We start from the raw sequence: 16,656 nt of genomic DNA on the forward strand, positions 1-16,656 counted from the left end.
TAAATTAGATTAACACCCTAAAACCTTTATAACCCCTCTTTTTATCCCCCTCAAAATAAAAAGCTTGGACGTATCTAAATAAAATAATCATTCCCAATATTTTAATTATTACATATTATGTATTATTCTTTATTTATTAAATCTTTGGAATTCCTTGAACCATAACATTTAAGAAAGCTTGATAATTAAACAATTAAATTACAAGAAAGAAGTTGCAACCACATGTTTCAATGTTTTATAATTGTTTATGACATCACATGTGTGAGCATTTTGGAAATGGGAAAATTGTCTTCCCAAAAAACGGCTAGCAAATAAATGAAAACAGTATCCTGAAGATTGAAGTAAAAGAGTACAGGGGACTGGTGTTATATAACTGTATGTTTTTTAACATTAGCCAATAGCTACAGAAATATTAACACAGCTAAGTCGCTATAAAAGGGCAGAAAGCAATTTGCTTGCTGATGAAAAAGGTCCCCACCACTTTGGCTAGGTAGTTATCTGGGTTATACATCTTTACTTATACATTTATTTCCTAAAGACTATATTCAAGCTACTTTATTTAGAATTAGAAGGTCGAACCGCAAGTAACTTTACTTTTACTTTTAACTTTAATTCTTACTTATTTTGAATAGACTAGCCACTGAACAATGAAATATATAATAGTTACTTATCGCATTGTATTATAGACAGTATTCCGCGGATATCAAAATGATAAACTATAGGATTAAACCGGATCTAATCCTGTGGATATTAATCGGTTTTGAAGTCATACTGGAATATCTTCTGATAAATATTACCTGTATTGAATGAACACTTTATAATAGAGAGTAGAAGGAAATAGGAGGCGGGGTTCCAAAGGGCAAGGCGTAAAAATTTCTAATTTCTGTGAGAAATAAATAGGAAATATAAGGATAGAAACACCTGACTTATTCCCAGGAATAAAGGGTTTTGTAAATTATTTAAAACTCTATAGAAAACTATTTTTCGTTTCCAAGGCAATAAAGATATTTAATTATTTCAATCATGTGATATAAAGATTTCTTTTGAAAATGTCTTGTGTGTTTCATTTAATCATTTAACTATTTTGAGTTAAAGCACCAGATTAAACTCTCTGGATAAAAATATCCCCCCAAAAAGGGTTCATGGCTGATTTATAGATAAATCTACCTTGTCTAATATTTTCGTTGACATTTTGTCCAAACTCTAGTAATAAGCTGTATCTTTAAATCTTTTTATTAAATTGGAATCTTTTTGAGTCTAAATACTTATCCATCTAACCCCTTCTCACTCTCCATATTGTCTTAAAGTTAATGACAAACATATTATATGTTATAAAATCATATTATCTAAGAAGAAAGTTATGAAGCCACGCATTGTTCTCAGTTCTTTCTGGTTAATTCATTTAAATATTTGATGACAACACTCATAGGTTTAGGAGAACCACGGAAAGTAAGAAAAACTTGAAAATAAGAAGGGTGGTTAGTTTGCCTGTCTGTCTGTCTGTCTGTTTTTCTGTTTGTCGGTCAAACTTCTTGAAATTCGGTATGTCTTAGCCGATCTTAATTGATTTTAAAATTATTGAATAAAAGTACCAAGATATAGTATTGTTAAAATGGCAGGGTGTATTTTTGTCTGTCAGTAAAATTTTGCGTGTATAAGCTGATTTTAATTTGGCCAAAATAAAGAAGATTATTTCCCGTTAATATATTTTTAGATGAAAGGACAGTTATCTTATGTCATTTCAGAAGCTATTGCATATTGGTTTTATGAAACTAATTAATTATTTTCTTTTCTTTTGTATATTTTAGTGTTATGCTTTTAAATTTAAGGTTATACATACATACACTCTAGCTATAAGTAATGAAGCACCAAAACACTACACCTAATCAAATTATGGAAATGGATTTATTATTACTGGGATGCTACACCATATTTTCAAGTTCCCAATAAAGTAAAACTCGCAGCCGGCTAAAATAATAACACCTACATCCACCTCCTTTAGCCCACCCTCTCCCCTCCAACTGGATGAAGGAACTAACCAATAAAAAAGTTCCATGTTAGCAACCTAAATTAATAACAATTTTACCCCTGTCCACGTATTTTGTACATCCATTATTATAGATAGACAGCACTATCCAATAATATTCAATTAATCATTATGCTTTGTAGGTTAATAATTAGTATACACCTTATATTGTAAAGCAAAATATGTTTTGTGCATTTTTGAGAATGATGAATTGAGTCCTTTCCAATAAATGTTGCAAATAGTTATGCTTATCTAACATTTACATAAGCTCTTAGTAGATAGGTACTCTAACGTTTATGTAATCATTGATATGGCATGGAAAGCCCTACAGGGGTACTTGGTAGTCCCCTTTTTGAATGGTAAAGCAAGCTTGATGAGTAAGAATTCAAATGTAAAGTAAATTGCAGTAAGATTAGTGTGCTTTGTTTCCTTTGGATGATGACATTATTGCTATTAAATCTCTAAACAAACAAGGATGAAAACGTCCATAAAAGCGAAGCTCTAAAATCAGAAGGAAGGACAAAAAACAATTACTCTTGTAGAGTATCAGTGCATAATAAGCAAAAAGGCATTTTTAGAATTTGATTATAGAAATGCCTCGCTTGTGATATTGTACCTTGTTGTTCTAGGGATTGTGATTCCAAAATTGAAATGGAATCTTAAATGGACTTGGACGTACTGACTTTCTAGAAATAATTATTGAGTTCCTAGGATTCCTAAATCGCAACTAATTAATAGGTTTGAAATCATTAGGACAATTCTAATATGTCTAAATAAACAAAAAGCTCAGAAAGTTACGGACGTACGTACGGACCTACCCTAATTATAGAAAAGCTTCGCTTTTAACAATGTAAAGCAAATCGGAAGTTTTTTGTGAATAATTTTACTGTGAAATAATGTATCTGAGTAACCAAAGCAATCAAGTCAAAGATAGTTAAAATTATGAATAGTAGAATTTGTGGTCTAGCAGTTGCACACAAAATCTTGAGAAATTTACATTTTTTACGTCTTTAAAAAACAATTGGTCAAAAAATTAGAGTTAAAATAGATTAATTAGATCCGTTTTACTTCCAGGGAAACATACACTGAAGGTTTATGACAAATTAATAAAGCTACACCGGTACTTCCACCTTTCAATTATAAACATTTATAAAGCATTGTCTGTTCTTATAGAAAATACAGAAAACAATACATTATGTCTAATTAATGATTATTATTATTGACTTTTGGAAAAGTTTGAGGCAATGTAGTTCTTCGTTTGTAAAAAGTTAAACTGCTTCACTGCTTTTTTATTATTTTTTAAGGCCGTTCCTTATTCTAATATCTAACTTTTCAAATAATAAATCAATAAGTTTTAATTAAATATGTTCGCAGCTTTTTAAACTCATCAGTCTAATGGCAAAAAAATTAAGTGCAAAATTTCTCATGAATTTTTATTCTCATAACTTTAACTACGAAGTTATACTAGGGGAGTAAATGAAAATTAATTAATAAAGTTGGTTTTAAAACTTAAAACCATCATATTTTTTACTAAAAAGGGGTGATTTTTTTTATCCTATTATATAAAGTAAATATAGTAAGGTTTTTTTGAGAAAGCCCAATCTGTCCCGATTTTGTATCACTTTTGAAAAGTGTGATTCCTGTGACGTCATATAAAAAGGGAAGGGGGGAAGAAAATCTCTTCCCTTTTCTCCCATCTCTTTTGAAGAGATTTTCTTCCCCCCTTCTCTTTTTCTTTCCCGAAACGTATATGACGTAAATGGAATCGCACTTTTAAAAGTGATACAAAATCGGGACAGATTGGGTTTTCTCTTTTTTTTCTTTGGCCAAAGATTTTAATCCTAAACCATTTGAGTTCTCTATTTAAGGAAGCTTTACACATGTCCCGGTATGGTTTTAGGCTATTTTTTGCCCTTTCCTAGCTCTTTAAATACAGAGAACCTAGATGTGAGGGACGCAGCCAATAGTAGTTTTAGAAAGCAAAGTTTATCTACAAGTTATTTATCCTGTCAGCCTTCGCTTTTTAATAGTTTTTTTTATTTTAAAAGTTGGAACATACATTCTCTTTGACTAGAGTATTTTTGTAAATTTGTATGTCACGTGAAAAGTGAGTTAATTATTAGATTCTAGTATTAAAACCCTTGAACTATTAGATGCTTTGATCTGCCAAAAAGGCTTTTATTTTTACATTAAAATGTTGAATGTTTTTTTATTGCTTCTCTATTTTTTAATATAATTTTTTAGTAATTAATACATTTTAATTTGTACAATTACATGCTTCATTTTTATTTGTAAAGTATTAGATATTTTGACACTTAGACTTAAGTACATTTAGTGAAGCAGCTTATAGTGCATAATAAAAAAATACGTCATACAATACAAATGACCAATGATAGGTCTGTATACATTCTAATTGACCAAGGGTAAAATGAATACTAGCCTATCATTAGTCATTTGTATTGTATGACGTCATTTTTTATTAAACACTGTAAGCTGCTTCAAATTTCCTCACTAACAAGCTTCTCTTTTCTATCTTTCACATTTCACACTTTTTAGGTATAATAGCTTTTTTTAAATACTTATTTTATTTTTGAAGATTAAAATGTGTTTATGTATTTTTTAAAGAAGCTATTTTTTCAGTTTTCTATTTGTATAAGAAAAGTAATGATACAATATAGCCAATATTATATAGAATATATGTAGAAAAATAATCTTTGAATTATAATGTATAAAAATTGGCTGATTTGTATTTCTAGTTTTGATTGTAAATATTTACCAATTTTCAGTATTCGGAGCCACCTCTGAGAGAAGCAGTGGCCGGGACTCGTTGCTCAACCATCACAACCACCACAATATCAACAACAAATTTAGATCAACAGCCGCAGAATCAAAGCTGGAGGAAATCTTGTCGCGTGACAGATTTTTCGCGCGCAATAACCAGCGGACCTCTTTCAAGCCGTCACATTTATATGGACACCCGCTGTTCCGATCATCGCACGGAGATCTTAGTGGACGGGGCCACGGGGGACAAGGACATCGCCATAACCTGCAGCGTTTCGCTAGCCAACGTGATTTGACTGCGCGCGGCGGAGAATTTCACGTTTCCGGAGGCGCCAGCCATAATGTTATCAACGGCCATACCGGACGACCGGTAACACGTTCTGATCCCGCCCGTTCGTCGCGCCACCGCCATCAACACACCGAGGGTACTCGATCCCGCGAGATTCTGGCAACAATATCGCCGCGGCGCCTGCCTTCGTCTGCGTCTGGCCGCGGAGTGGACGGCTGCAACCGATGCCAGATAAGCTCAGGTCTGTGGGAGAACGCGGCTTTCCACTACTAAAACAGCTGATCGCTACCTTACTAAACCGCTTATAACAACATAAAAAAATGGCGCCAAAATTTACGCGCCTTTTTTAATCACTGGCAGACGCCATCTTGGAAATGTGGACATTTAAGTGTTGTACATATGTTACTGTGCACAAAAAGGACAATTTATGCATATGAGTTAGGTGCACAAAGCACAATATTACTACCAGTGCACAGCACAAACAAACACATATTCCACTGATCTCCTTGAAGCCTCTACCACGAACAATGGCTGCGCAGCTTCTGTGTGCTAACAAAGGTTTGGCTTCTGCTTATTAAAATTAAATGGAATTGAAAAATTGCTTGTAAAAAAAATAAAAAAATTCACTATTCTAATTCCATTTATGATTGCTTTTTATGGTAGAAGTTGTAGACTTTATAAATCAGTTGCATGAAATTGTATTGAATATCTATAAATGTAATTGCTTGTTTTAAAATACACAGTAGAGTTTTTATTTGCAACTTTAATCGCATGAAAGCTTCTTTTCAAAATAGCACAAATATAATTATGAACTAAATTAAAGTAAATTTAAATTATAAAACATATGTTATCTATTAAAAAATTAAATTGAAATATTTTTATTTCCTTAAGCCCCTTTAATCAAATGAAATGTTGTTTAATTCACCGGAGCTTTAAAAATCTTAAGTTCCTATAAAGTAATTAATGTCTGATTAATTAATGCAAGAATTTTAAACATTATACTTTAAACAAGGATAATTACCTTCACTAGTAGAATAGCTATACTAACTTAGCTACAATTATGATGATTAAAACACTATAGATTTGGTGCTTTCCCTTAAAGTGACTTGCGAGCACAGAAATCTTCCCTTCTCTTTATTTTTTAAATGAATTGAAAGTCATGGGGGAGGGTTTTTTTTCAAAGTGCCTAAGCCCTGCTTGAAGCCATAACCCCGTGGAGCTATTCCTTACCAAATGTAATTAACCTAATCTTAAGTAAACTCCCTTCCTTTTATCTTCAATTTAAGTGGATGGGTTTCTGCGCTCGACTAGGAATTTGAGGGAAACTACCAAAACTTTTGGCAGGTTTGATAAAATTGTTTAAGATTCGCTAACAAAAATAATTTTAAAGTTCTATATACGTAGATTACTTTGACGTAAATGAGAAGGAAAGACACACGTTCGTTATAAAGTAACATCGCTACTAGTAAGATGACTATTAAAAGAAGCATTAACTTTTATACAGTTTTTTCAACATTTGTTTAATGAATGTAAATAAATGATTAAGACTGAACCAGGAAGTTTTTTCATACAAACATTAAATAATTATTTACACAAATAAAAATACATTCTAATTATTTCTTTTAAAATTAAAATTATTTTTACATATTTATCTATAAAATAGTTCTGAATATTTGAAAAAGTTATTTGAAGAATAAAAATTGACAAATCTTTCGATTGGATTTTTGTCTTTTTTTCATTTATAAATGAAGCTTCATTCATTAATAGCAATTAAATAAATAATGTAGAAGTCCTTTCTATATTACAACCTGAATTTTTGTATCATTCAAAAGCAAATGAAAGCAAAATTTTGAGAGAAAAATGAAGTTAAAGAATAGTTATTTCTCGTATCGTATTATAAACGGCTTTCCGCGGATATAGAATGTACAATTATAAGATTAAACTAGTTTTTTTAGCCCCGTGGTGCCGAAGGCACCGGCTAAAAAAACTAGTTTTAATCTTATGATTGTACATTTCTATATTCGTAGAAAACTGGATATAATACGATGCTAGGCATAGTTTTTTCGTATTCATGAGAACCGGTTCCTATCCACCGGATTCAAATGAATACGAGAAAACTAATATTGGGATTTCTAACGTTTCTCTAGCCTCTGCTGGTCCGTATTACTGCGGAGTTCTCATTGCCATTATAATACCCAATCTAAACTAAGAATCATTAATCTTAGAAACTAATATTTCAATTTTGTGGTTGAAATTTTATATAGTTTCTGTAGGGAATAAAATAACTCCTACCTATTTCATACTTTGTATAAATGTTTTTATTTTGAGATAGTTATATTAATCCAAAGCCAAATCGCAGTCCTTTAATGGTCTAATTAACTGCAAAATAATTAATTGTTCTTTTAAATGATAATCTTTTGGCCTTGCTCTTTCATTTTTTTCAGATTCTATCTTTTATTGATTTTATAAATTACTTTGTTAGATATTTTTTATTGATGTTTTTGAGATACTGAACATTAATGGACTGAAAAACACATATTTAAATGGCTAATATAATTTATTTAAATACATCGTTTTTCCTAAACTTAGAGAGTTCCTGTTGCCAATAGGATGTCTTGATCCCAAAAAGTGTGTCATAAAAAGTTGAATATTAATTTCAGGGACGGCAAGGGTGGGGATAAAAAGATTCCCCCCTTCAAAAAATGGGGGAGAGTGGACTTTTTGGGTATAGTCCTTTCCACGACATCCCTTCATAAGGAGCGATTCTTCGTATTTTTCACAGTAGCTTTTCTCCTATTTCTAGCCCCTGCGCGGGGCTCTAACCCTGCGGGGCCAATCACCTAACCCTGTGGGGCAATCACCTAACACAATATAACCTAACCTAAACTAAAATAACCTATAAAAAGCCATTTTAAAAATACGAAGAATCGCTCCTTATGGAGGGATGTCGTGGAAAGGACTATACCCGACTTTTTTTGTCTCCAGCACCTCCCATCCCTTGGAAACTAAATACTATATAGGTCAATTTATAAAATTTTAAGAGTTTAAAAGTAAGTCTATATTAAAAAGTTTTTGACTGATATAAATGGCAATTTTGCAAACTACACAATACTACAAATATCATAACATCACTGTAAGTCTAAAGATAAATAGCATCAAAACATATCAAGTCAAAATAAGACAAACAACATAAATAACTAGGGAGGAAAGAGTAGGTTATCATTGTAAAAAAATATCCTATATATATCACAATTTTGAGTGACAAACTACCCTTTGATTTCATGACTATTGTCTGGAAGTCCTATCTGTGCAAAGTAATTAACTGCACCCGTTTATAGGCCTTTCTATTCCTTCATATCTTAATAACAAATATTTAATTATTTCTTTATTGTTATGCTTTCTAAATTGTACCTAAAAGTTACAGAAATCATCCCCTCATCTTTTAAATTTGTATAAAAATTATAACATGCATATATTACCGATAAGAACTATCCTTTTTATACAGACGGACTGTCCCTAACTCTGGAAATACTTCCCCTCTAAAAATTTATGCTTTAATCTAGTCTAAACTTAAGTTAGATTGTTATTGTTGCATAACTCATGGACAACAGTTGTCCATTTGATTGTCCATTTGATTGTCCATTTGCTTATTACTTTATCAATGGACATAATATGCCTAGATGGTTCAAATGACCCTAAATTCCTTAAACTATAAATTAAATTCTAGCAGACAAACACCTTTATTTTTGTTTGTTTTACCAGCGTCAAAACTTTTCGAGGATATAATTTCCCGAAAGAAAGCTAGCTTTATCATAAGAAATTCGACTATTCATAATTGACTTGTAATGGATGTTTTGTCACTGTTTTCAGTTGGCTTTCTCTAGATTATTATTATTACTATACTTTATCCCTGAGGATAACGTGTCTAAAATGATATAATCTGACAAATTATTTTTGAAATATTGTGAGCCTTTGTTTGCTGTGTGTGGTGTAAATTACTCTCATTGGGCATTAATATCTCATATGATGGTCATCAATTGCAGCTTAAAATTTTTTTTCTTCAAAATGTTAAAGAAAAAAATATTATTAAAAAAAAACAGGAATCATGATAGCTATATGATTTTAGAAGATCTGACATTGTGATGGCAACATCATTGAGCCAGGGAGGGGGGGAATGTAAAGTAGTCTTGTATTTTTTCCGCCCTTTCTCAATGCTCACATTCGGCTTGTAAATTTAAAAATCAAACTTTAAAAGTCAATATTTAACAAAAAAAATATCATATTTTCAAAACCTTTTTTGCTACTATGCTACTATGAAACTTTTTGAATAGTCCAGCAATTAGCTAAACTATATGGCTACCTTAGAGATCACGCAACGAAATGACCATTTGTCTTTTTATGGTTTTATATCTGAAATGTCAAGACGCTGCTTGCACTAAAGAACAGTGTTATAACTGTATATTTTCTATTGATATAAAACCAAAAGCAATTATTTACTTTTAACCTATTGCAGAATTAAATCATCATTTATTGCATCGTATTATAAACAGTTTTCTGCGAATATTAAAATTAAAAATTATGAAATAATAACCTATTTGGTATTACTTTTATTTTAAAATTGTCTGTAATACGATGCTATACATGATTTTTTAGTACATGGCTGAGAACCGGTTCTGATAATTCATATTAATATGAGGCTGAGAATTATTATACAATCTCTTGGAGTACTAATTTTTTTTCATATGTTTTGATCATTTATTTTTATACTCTGTAACTTATTCTTCTTATTTGATTAAACTTGAATCTGTTTCTTTTTAAGAATAATTCTACCAAACCATAAATTTACAACAAAAATGATGATATCTTATTAAATAACCAAAAGTCAATAATTTAGGTTATTAATCAATTTTTGTTTTTCTTTGTCCTGTCTTACCTAGAAAAACCAAGAAAAAATTCTTAAACTTTATGGTTTTCTAAAACAGAGACAAGAATTATAAAAATTGAACATGATGGCCTGTATGCAAACAATGTGTGAATACACATTACTGCATACTTCCTACCTTTTAGGAAATTGCCATTAGGGAAGAAAATTAAATCTAATAATAAATCTAATCTAATATAGAAAAGTTTGATATATAGAAATTACAATAAAATGTCATTGCAAGCATTGTGTTAAATGTTTATTTTTAATTATTTTCCTTACAATGCCTTTATATTTTTCCATGGAAGAACTATCTTTGGAGGGTGGTTACCTTTCCCCCAAAATATTTATAAAGCTTCCTTTAACCTATAAGAAGCATCAATGTAAATAAGACCCATATCAGTCCAATGAGATCTTTAGTTACAAACCGGCCTCAAGACATCCTGTTGCTTTTATAAACAGAATTACTTACAACTTTTTTTTAACAATTTTTTCTGAATCAACGAAACAGGCAAAGGCATTCTTTGTCTTAGAATAGAAATTTAAATTTCTTGAAAATTATGGTTAAACAAAGAAAGGCCTATTAGTACTATTGCTTATTAAGTAGATTATTAAGATTTAATCAAGTATAACTTAGTAATGTTTATGCAAAAAAATATAAAGATAATTATTTTTTATTATGCTATCTTTCAACTTAATGTCTTTTTAATGAAAATTTAGGATAAGGATAAAATTTCTATGAAAAAATACATTTTTTTAGTTATTTTTACATTGAAAATTACAATAGTAGCATGATGTCTGCCTATCTTTGTGTGCGTGTGCAAAGGATCTCGCTAAACACTAAACCAATTTGATCCTCATTTACAGTGAGGCTTCTTATGGGTTCAGAGAAGGCTTAAAACTATATTAGGAAAGAGTATTTTCACCCTCCCAAGAGAAATTTCCCCCAGAATAGCATGACCATCCCAACTCATTTTTTAAAAAAACTTTTTCTTTTTAAAAATTAAATTAGTTCAGGTCAACTTTTGCCCCCTTTTTCTCAAGTGCCCCTAGAGGCCTCTAGTATACACGTAATGTATTTAAGTCATATGATATTTCTAAATATTTTTTTTTTTAAATATTAATCCTTATCTGATAATAATTAAAAGTTTATTAATTTGTTCTTATTTGTAACTACTCTCTGTTCTATGAATTCATAACTAAACATAATTATGAGATTAGACAAATGAAATTAGACCTACTTAAATTAGTTTTGAATTAATTATTTTAAACACGAGATAAGTATTTATAAAGAAGGAAAATGATTAAAGGATGAATGTTCTTTGTTTTATAAGATCCCACAAACGACTATTTTAAAGCTTATAACCCCAATCCACCTTTCTCTCTATACAACAACATTTTGATAATTTTATTATGTTTCATTGTAACAATAGTAATATGTAGAGTTAATCAGTCTATAACCACTCTATGATAACTGTATTATGATGGTAAAAAATTAGTATCTGTTTGTAACAACTCTATGACAACTCTATTATAAAGATAACAATAACATTATGTAGAATTAGCCAGTCTAAAGTCACTCTATTATTATGATAACAATAGTAATATGTCAAATTAACCAGTCTATAGACACTCTATTATACCTCTGTTAAAATGATAACAATAGAAATATATAAAGTTAACCAGTCTATAACCACTCTATGATAACTGTTCAAAACAATAGGAAATGTAATGGCAACCAGTCTATGACAACTCTATGGTAACTCTATTAAAATTATAACAATAGTAATATGTAAAGTTAACCAGTCGGAACTAAGTGTCACAAACATTTTTATAAAAAGTTATTACAATTTTTAATTGCTCTTATGCTATTTAATTTTACTTCAACTAGATGTAAACAAGATAACTATCCAAAGATGCGAAGCTAGTTATAATCAAATATGTTATTGTCTGAAAAAGAATTAAAAAGTTGATTAACAAGAATAAAATTGTCCATAATTAATAGCTGAAATATGCTGTAGAATAAAACTGAAAACTTCAAGAAGCACTTCAAGTCTGTAGAATGATCCATTACAATACTGCTTTCTTTGGGACTTGAAAGTTCATTAAATATTTCACTTAAGTGCCTCTAGAGACCTCTAGGATTAGGGAAATATATAAACACTTAATTTTTTAGGTTTGTCTCTATAGATAATTGAGAAAATACTATCTTTGCTAACAGACTCATACAGATGGACGTACAGATTCAATTTATGGAGTAGCTTCACTACTAAAAGTTGAAAATTATGTATTGATTTATTACAAAACAAAATATTGATAGATTATTGAATAATAGAATTATCGAAGTTATAATTAAAATTAGATTTGAATAAACTAGCTTTTATTTGTTATATATAAATTTAATTATATGATTAGAAGCTTGAAATTAATTATACATTTGTAACAAACAAACACTGATAATTATTCTTTAAATAAATTATAAAATTACTTCTTAAATCGGTGACTGATATCCATCCATCCGAAAATGTACGAAAGTTAATAATGTAAAAGGGCTAATAACCACTAAAATACTGCTTCAAAATTTTGCTTTATCTACCTTTGCTTTTTTCTTGGAACATAGTATCTCTAACATTTTTTTCCTAGCCTTATTTTTTATTTATTGACGGATTTTCAAGTATTCAAATCATGAATTGCTTTCAATCAAATTCAACTTCTACGAATGTCAATTTAATGATTTATTGATAATTTCTTCTTTAAGTTCCATTTTATTACATTTTTTAAAAATATGTTATTTTGCTATTTGTAAAACTTTCTGTTCTGTTTTCATCACAGTAGTGTTTTATCGCCATTGCTGCGATACTTCTGAACACAATTGTACATGTTTTGATAAGAATAATCTGTATCTGTAAATATGTACAGAAACCTTAATTTTAATTGCATGCATACACAAATAAATACATTTATTATAAACTAAAATATTTATCTAGAAAAGTTGGGAATCTGTATTGTTATTGATTATTTTAAAAAAAGACTGCTTTGTTCTACTAGCGGCTGTGCCCCTACCATATATAGCTTTGTACTTGAAGGGAAAGAAAAGTGCAGAGGAAATTAGTTTAAAATCATGATGGGACTAATGTGAAGCTACCCTAAAATTTAGAACTTAAGTGTTTCAGTAGTTATCGAAATCTTAAGCTAGAGACAAAAACTTTACTTTATATAATAGGACTAGTAGATTCGCCCCTAGCCTTTCAAAAACCTATTTGTAAAGCATCTCTAAAGATATAACCCGTTTAAAAACAAGAATTTCTAAGATTTTTAACTTCAGACAAAAAAATTACTACCTCAATATAGGACATTCATTGAAAATGTTGTTAGTAGTTTTTGTTACTTTTTTATTAGAGATTTTAACTCTTCAAACTATATTAATAACTCACGTTATTTTGTCATGAATTTTTCAACTCAACTCCTATTCTATACAGTAAATTACATAAGACTAATGTATGTTATAAACTATATAACACAACAAAAATGCAGCCAGAAGCTTACACATTTTTTAGCAACGAAGCTAATCTAAAGATGTTTTGGTTGGTCTAAAATATCATTTGATTAATTGTGAAAAGAATGCAATTTACAGTACAGCTTGGATAAATATCCGCTGGATTACAACTGGTTCTAAGCCATACTTAAAAACCATTTATAGCATCGAATTACATCCAATTTTCTAAAAATAGAAAATTAATACCAGTTTTGTTAGTCCAAGCCTTCGGCCCCCTGGGGCTAAAAAACTGATTTGTTTCTCATATTTTTTATTCTAATATCCGCGGAAAGCTGTCTATAATAAATATTATTCACTTATGAAAATTATTTACTAATAAAATTTGTCGATAGGTGTCTGTCGATATGGCTGGGATTTAAATCGACAATCCTAAATTTGTCAATGGCATGGATAAACATCTTTGCTTCAATTAAAGTAATTGTCCTTGCTTCATGGTAATAAGGAAAACAAAATAAATCTAAATAATATTGCTATTGCATTTTTTAAGCTAATACATAATATATGTTTTGTTTAAAAATTCTGGTAAATGGAGGTTTAGTAAAAAAATATATGCATTGCTTTTTAAAAATGTTGGAAAAATAAAACTTTTAAATAAAGTATTAGGGAGAGAAAAGACAATAAAATGTATATTATTCCTCTTCAAAACTTAAATTCTTATATTTTACTATTATGAGAAGTCGCGTGCACAGAGTTCTACCCCCCTCCCCCGTAATTAAAATCTATGTTAAATTTCTTCCCACCAAGTTCTTTTTAATAGGAGAGGGGAATTAAATTAATCTAATTTAGTATCTAAATTTTAATTTAAAAATTGTTTTAAAGTTTCATTCTTTTCGTGTATTTAAAATCTAAATTTAACCATCCTCTATTAATTTCAGGATACAGTATATACAAGGACGAGGGCTTCTACAACTCGCTGGACATCCTGGAGGATTCCTCGCGGTACCCCTACAAATCCAAACCCTCCCGCTCCAACCCTAATGTCATGTTCAGACGGCCAAATGACATTCCAACACACATAATCTACTAAAATCACAAACATACAAAAAAATTGTTAAAGTGAAATTTTTGCAATAGAGAAAAGTGAAAAATTTATAAAGCATGAAAAAAAAGATAATCAAATGAATATTAATTTACATGAAAACGATGGACTTAGAAATAAAAACGGAAAAATTTGCCGTTTAATCATAAAACATAAGGTTATTGCATTATAAATGCCTTTTTTATTGTAAATAAAATATGATACATGTGTACATTTTATAATTATTCATAAAAATCATTTTTAACAATTAATTCATTCTATTTTTAGTTTCTAAGACAAAGTAAAACTTTAAACATTTAGGTAAAATCAAAAATATTTTTTTTTTTCATTTTTATGCCATATTATTTTGTTGTATTATACTTTTTTTAGTTTAGTTGCCATTATTTTTAAAATTCTTTTGCATTTGAATAATCATATGTTATTTTTTTAACTAACAACTTACTAACTAAAACCAGATTTGTATAGATAAGGCCACAAATAATAACACTAACAAATAAAATTAGGTTTTCCTATGGAAAAATTAATTTGCTTGCTATGATTATTGTTCAATATAACGTTCGGGGACATGGACATGTGTTCTAAAAACAAAAAAATAGCATAAACAGATAGGCAGAAAAAATAACTAGATTGGAGTAAATTGTAGTTTGTTAAAAAAGGTGTATCCAAAGTTTTCTATTTGTTTCTTCTACAAATTTAGTGCTCAAAAAAGTTCCCTAACTTTAGTAATGAACCACATAGGGGTCCTACGACAAACGCAGGAGTCCCAAACGTCGGAGTGGACAAACGCAGGAGTGGACATTTAACCTAACCTAGACTATTTTAAACCATATTTTAGGTTGTTTAAATGCCTAACCCCTGCGGGGAGCTTATATGTATATTCATATCTTAACCTAACCTAACCTGTATAGAAATACTTACTTAAATTAATATTTTAACACTTCTGTGTTTGTCCACTCCGACGTTTGGGACTCATGCGTTTGTCCTAGAACCTTTGTATGTACCCCCTTAGAAGATTTAACCCTGTGGGGATCTATAAAACCTTATTTGACCTAGCCAAAATTTAAAGAAAATCTCAACCCAGCAACGAAGATTTGTCCAGATATGTTATGATTGTTCTTTTGGTGATTTAAGAGACATATTTAGCCAAATTTATTTGTTTTTCAGAACTCCTGTCTGATATGTTCTATATGTTCAGCTCAAATGGTTTCATTAATAATTTGTTTAGTGTTGTCGGAAAAGACTGAAAAATCATGGACGTAGGGACTTGGCATGAAGGTTTCTTAAAATAAAAGAAAAAGTACAAAATTGATGAGGGATTGTTCACGAAAAATAGTTCGCTTATTGCAATGACAAGTTGTTTAAAACAGCAACTTTATTCACTAAAACCTAAAAACTACATAGTATAAAATTAACCTAAGCTAAATCTCTAGGGGAGGTTAGGAAAATAGCTTAAAACCACCCCAAAATATTTACATAACTTCGCTGAAAAGTCCATCCATTTCAGACCAATATCTTCCAAGATAAATAGCTTCAGACAAAAAAAAACCTTACTACCTATTATAGAATAATGAATAATGTTATTTTAAATTTTATCATGCCAAATCCCTAAAGTCCTTGCTGAAAATAGATAAATAGTACATACAAGCTTACTTATTTTTTATGACAATTATAAAAAATGTAACAATATAAATTATTATAAAGCAAAAAAAAAGATTTTGCTTTATACCATGCTATAAAACAAATTATTAACAATTATACTAAAAATAATTCAGAAAAAAATGAAAAACCTAAGATTAATTATGACGAAGTGCAATATTTTTGAGTCAGTTATTATTTTTTCATATCATTTGTAATTGTGATATTTTACTTTATGAATAAATGTAATAAAATATTTTGTTTTTGATGTATAATTTTTATAACATAGTGTTATGAAGGATATTAAATGAGGGTTTTGTTATGTATGCTTTTTTAGTTTTTAACAATATATTAAAATACTTATGGCTGTTAGTACGGTTTTTCATTCCCCTGAGAGTGCTCTAGTTCA

The 16,656-nt window shown here is 29.6% G+C and overlaps 1 protein-coding gene across 1 annotated transcript in view; it reads left to right on the forward strand.

Moving 5' to 3' along the window:
* The window catches only part of LOC145314938 (uncharacterized), a 40,090-nt gene extending 24,758 nt beyond the window's left edge, over positions 1–15,332 (forward strand). Inside the window, exons 11-12 of the mRNA XM_080155014.1 lie at positions 4,813–5,337; positions 14,449–15,332. Of these exons, the coding sequence (XP_080011140.1) occupies positions 4,813–5,337; positions 14,449–14,600 (677 nt within the window). The 3' untranslated portion in view covers positions 14,601–15,332. The remainder of the gene's footprint in view (positions 1–4,812; positions 5,338–14,448) is intronic.
* Positions 15,333–16,656: the final 1,324 nt, after the last annotated feature.

This window comes from Acartia tonsa, chromosome 3, assembly GCF_053477335.1.
Source record: "Acartia tonsa isolate MP-2025a chromosome 3, ASM5347733v1, whole genome shotgun sequence".
In the NCBI taxonomy this organism is placed as follows: domain Eukaryota; kingdom Metazoa; phylum Arthropoda; class Copepoda; order Calanoida; family Acartiidae; genus Acartia; species Acartia tonsa.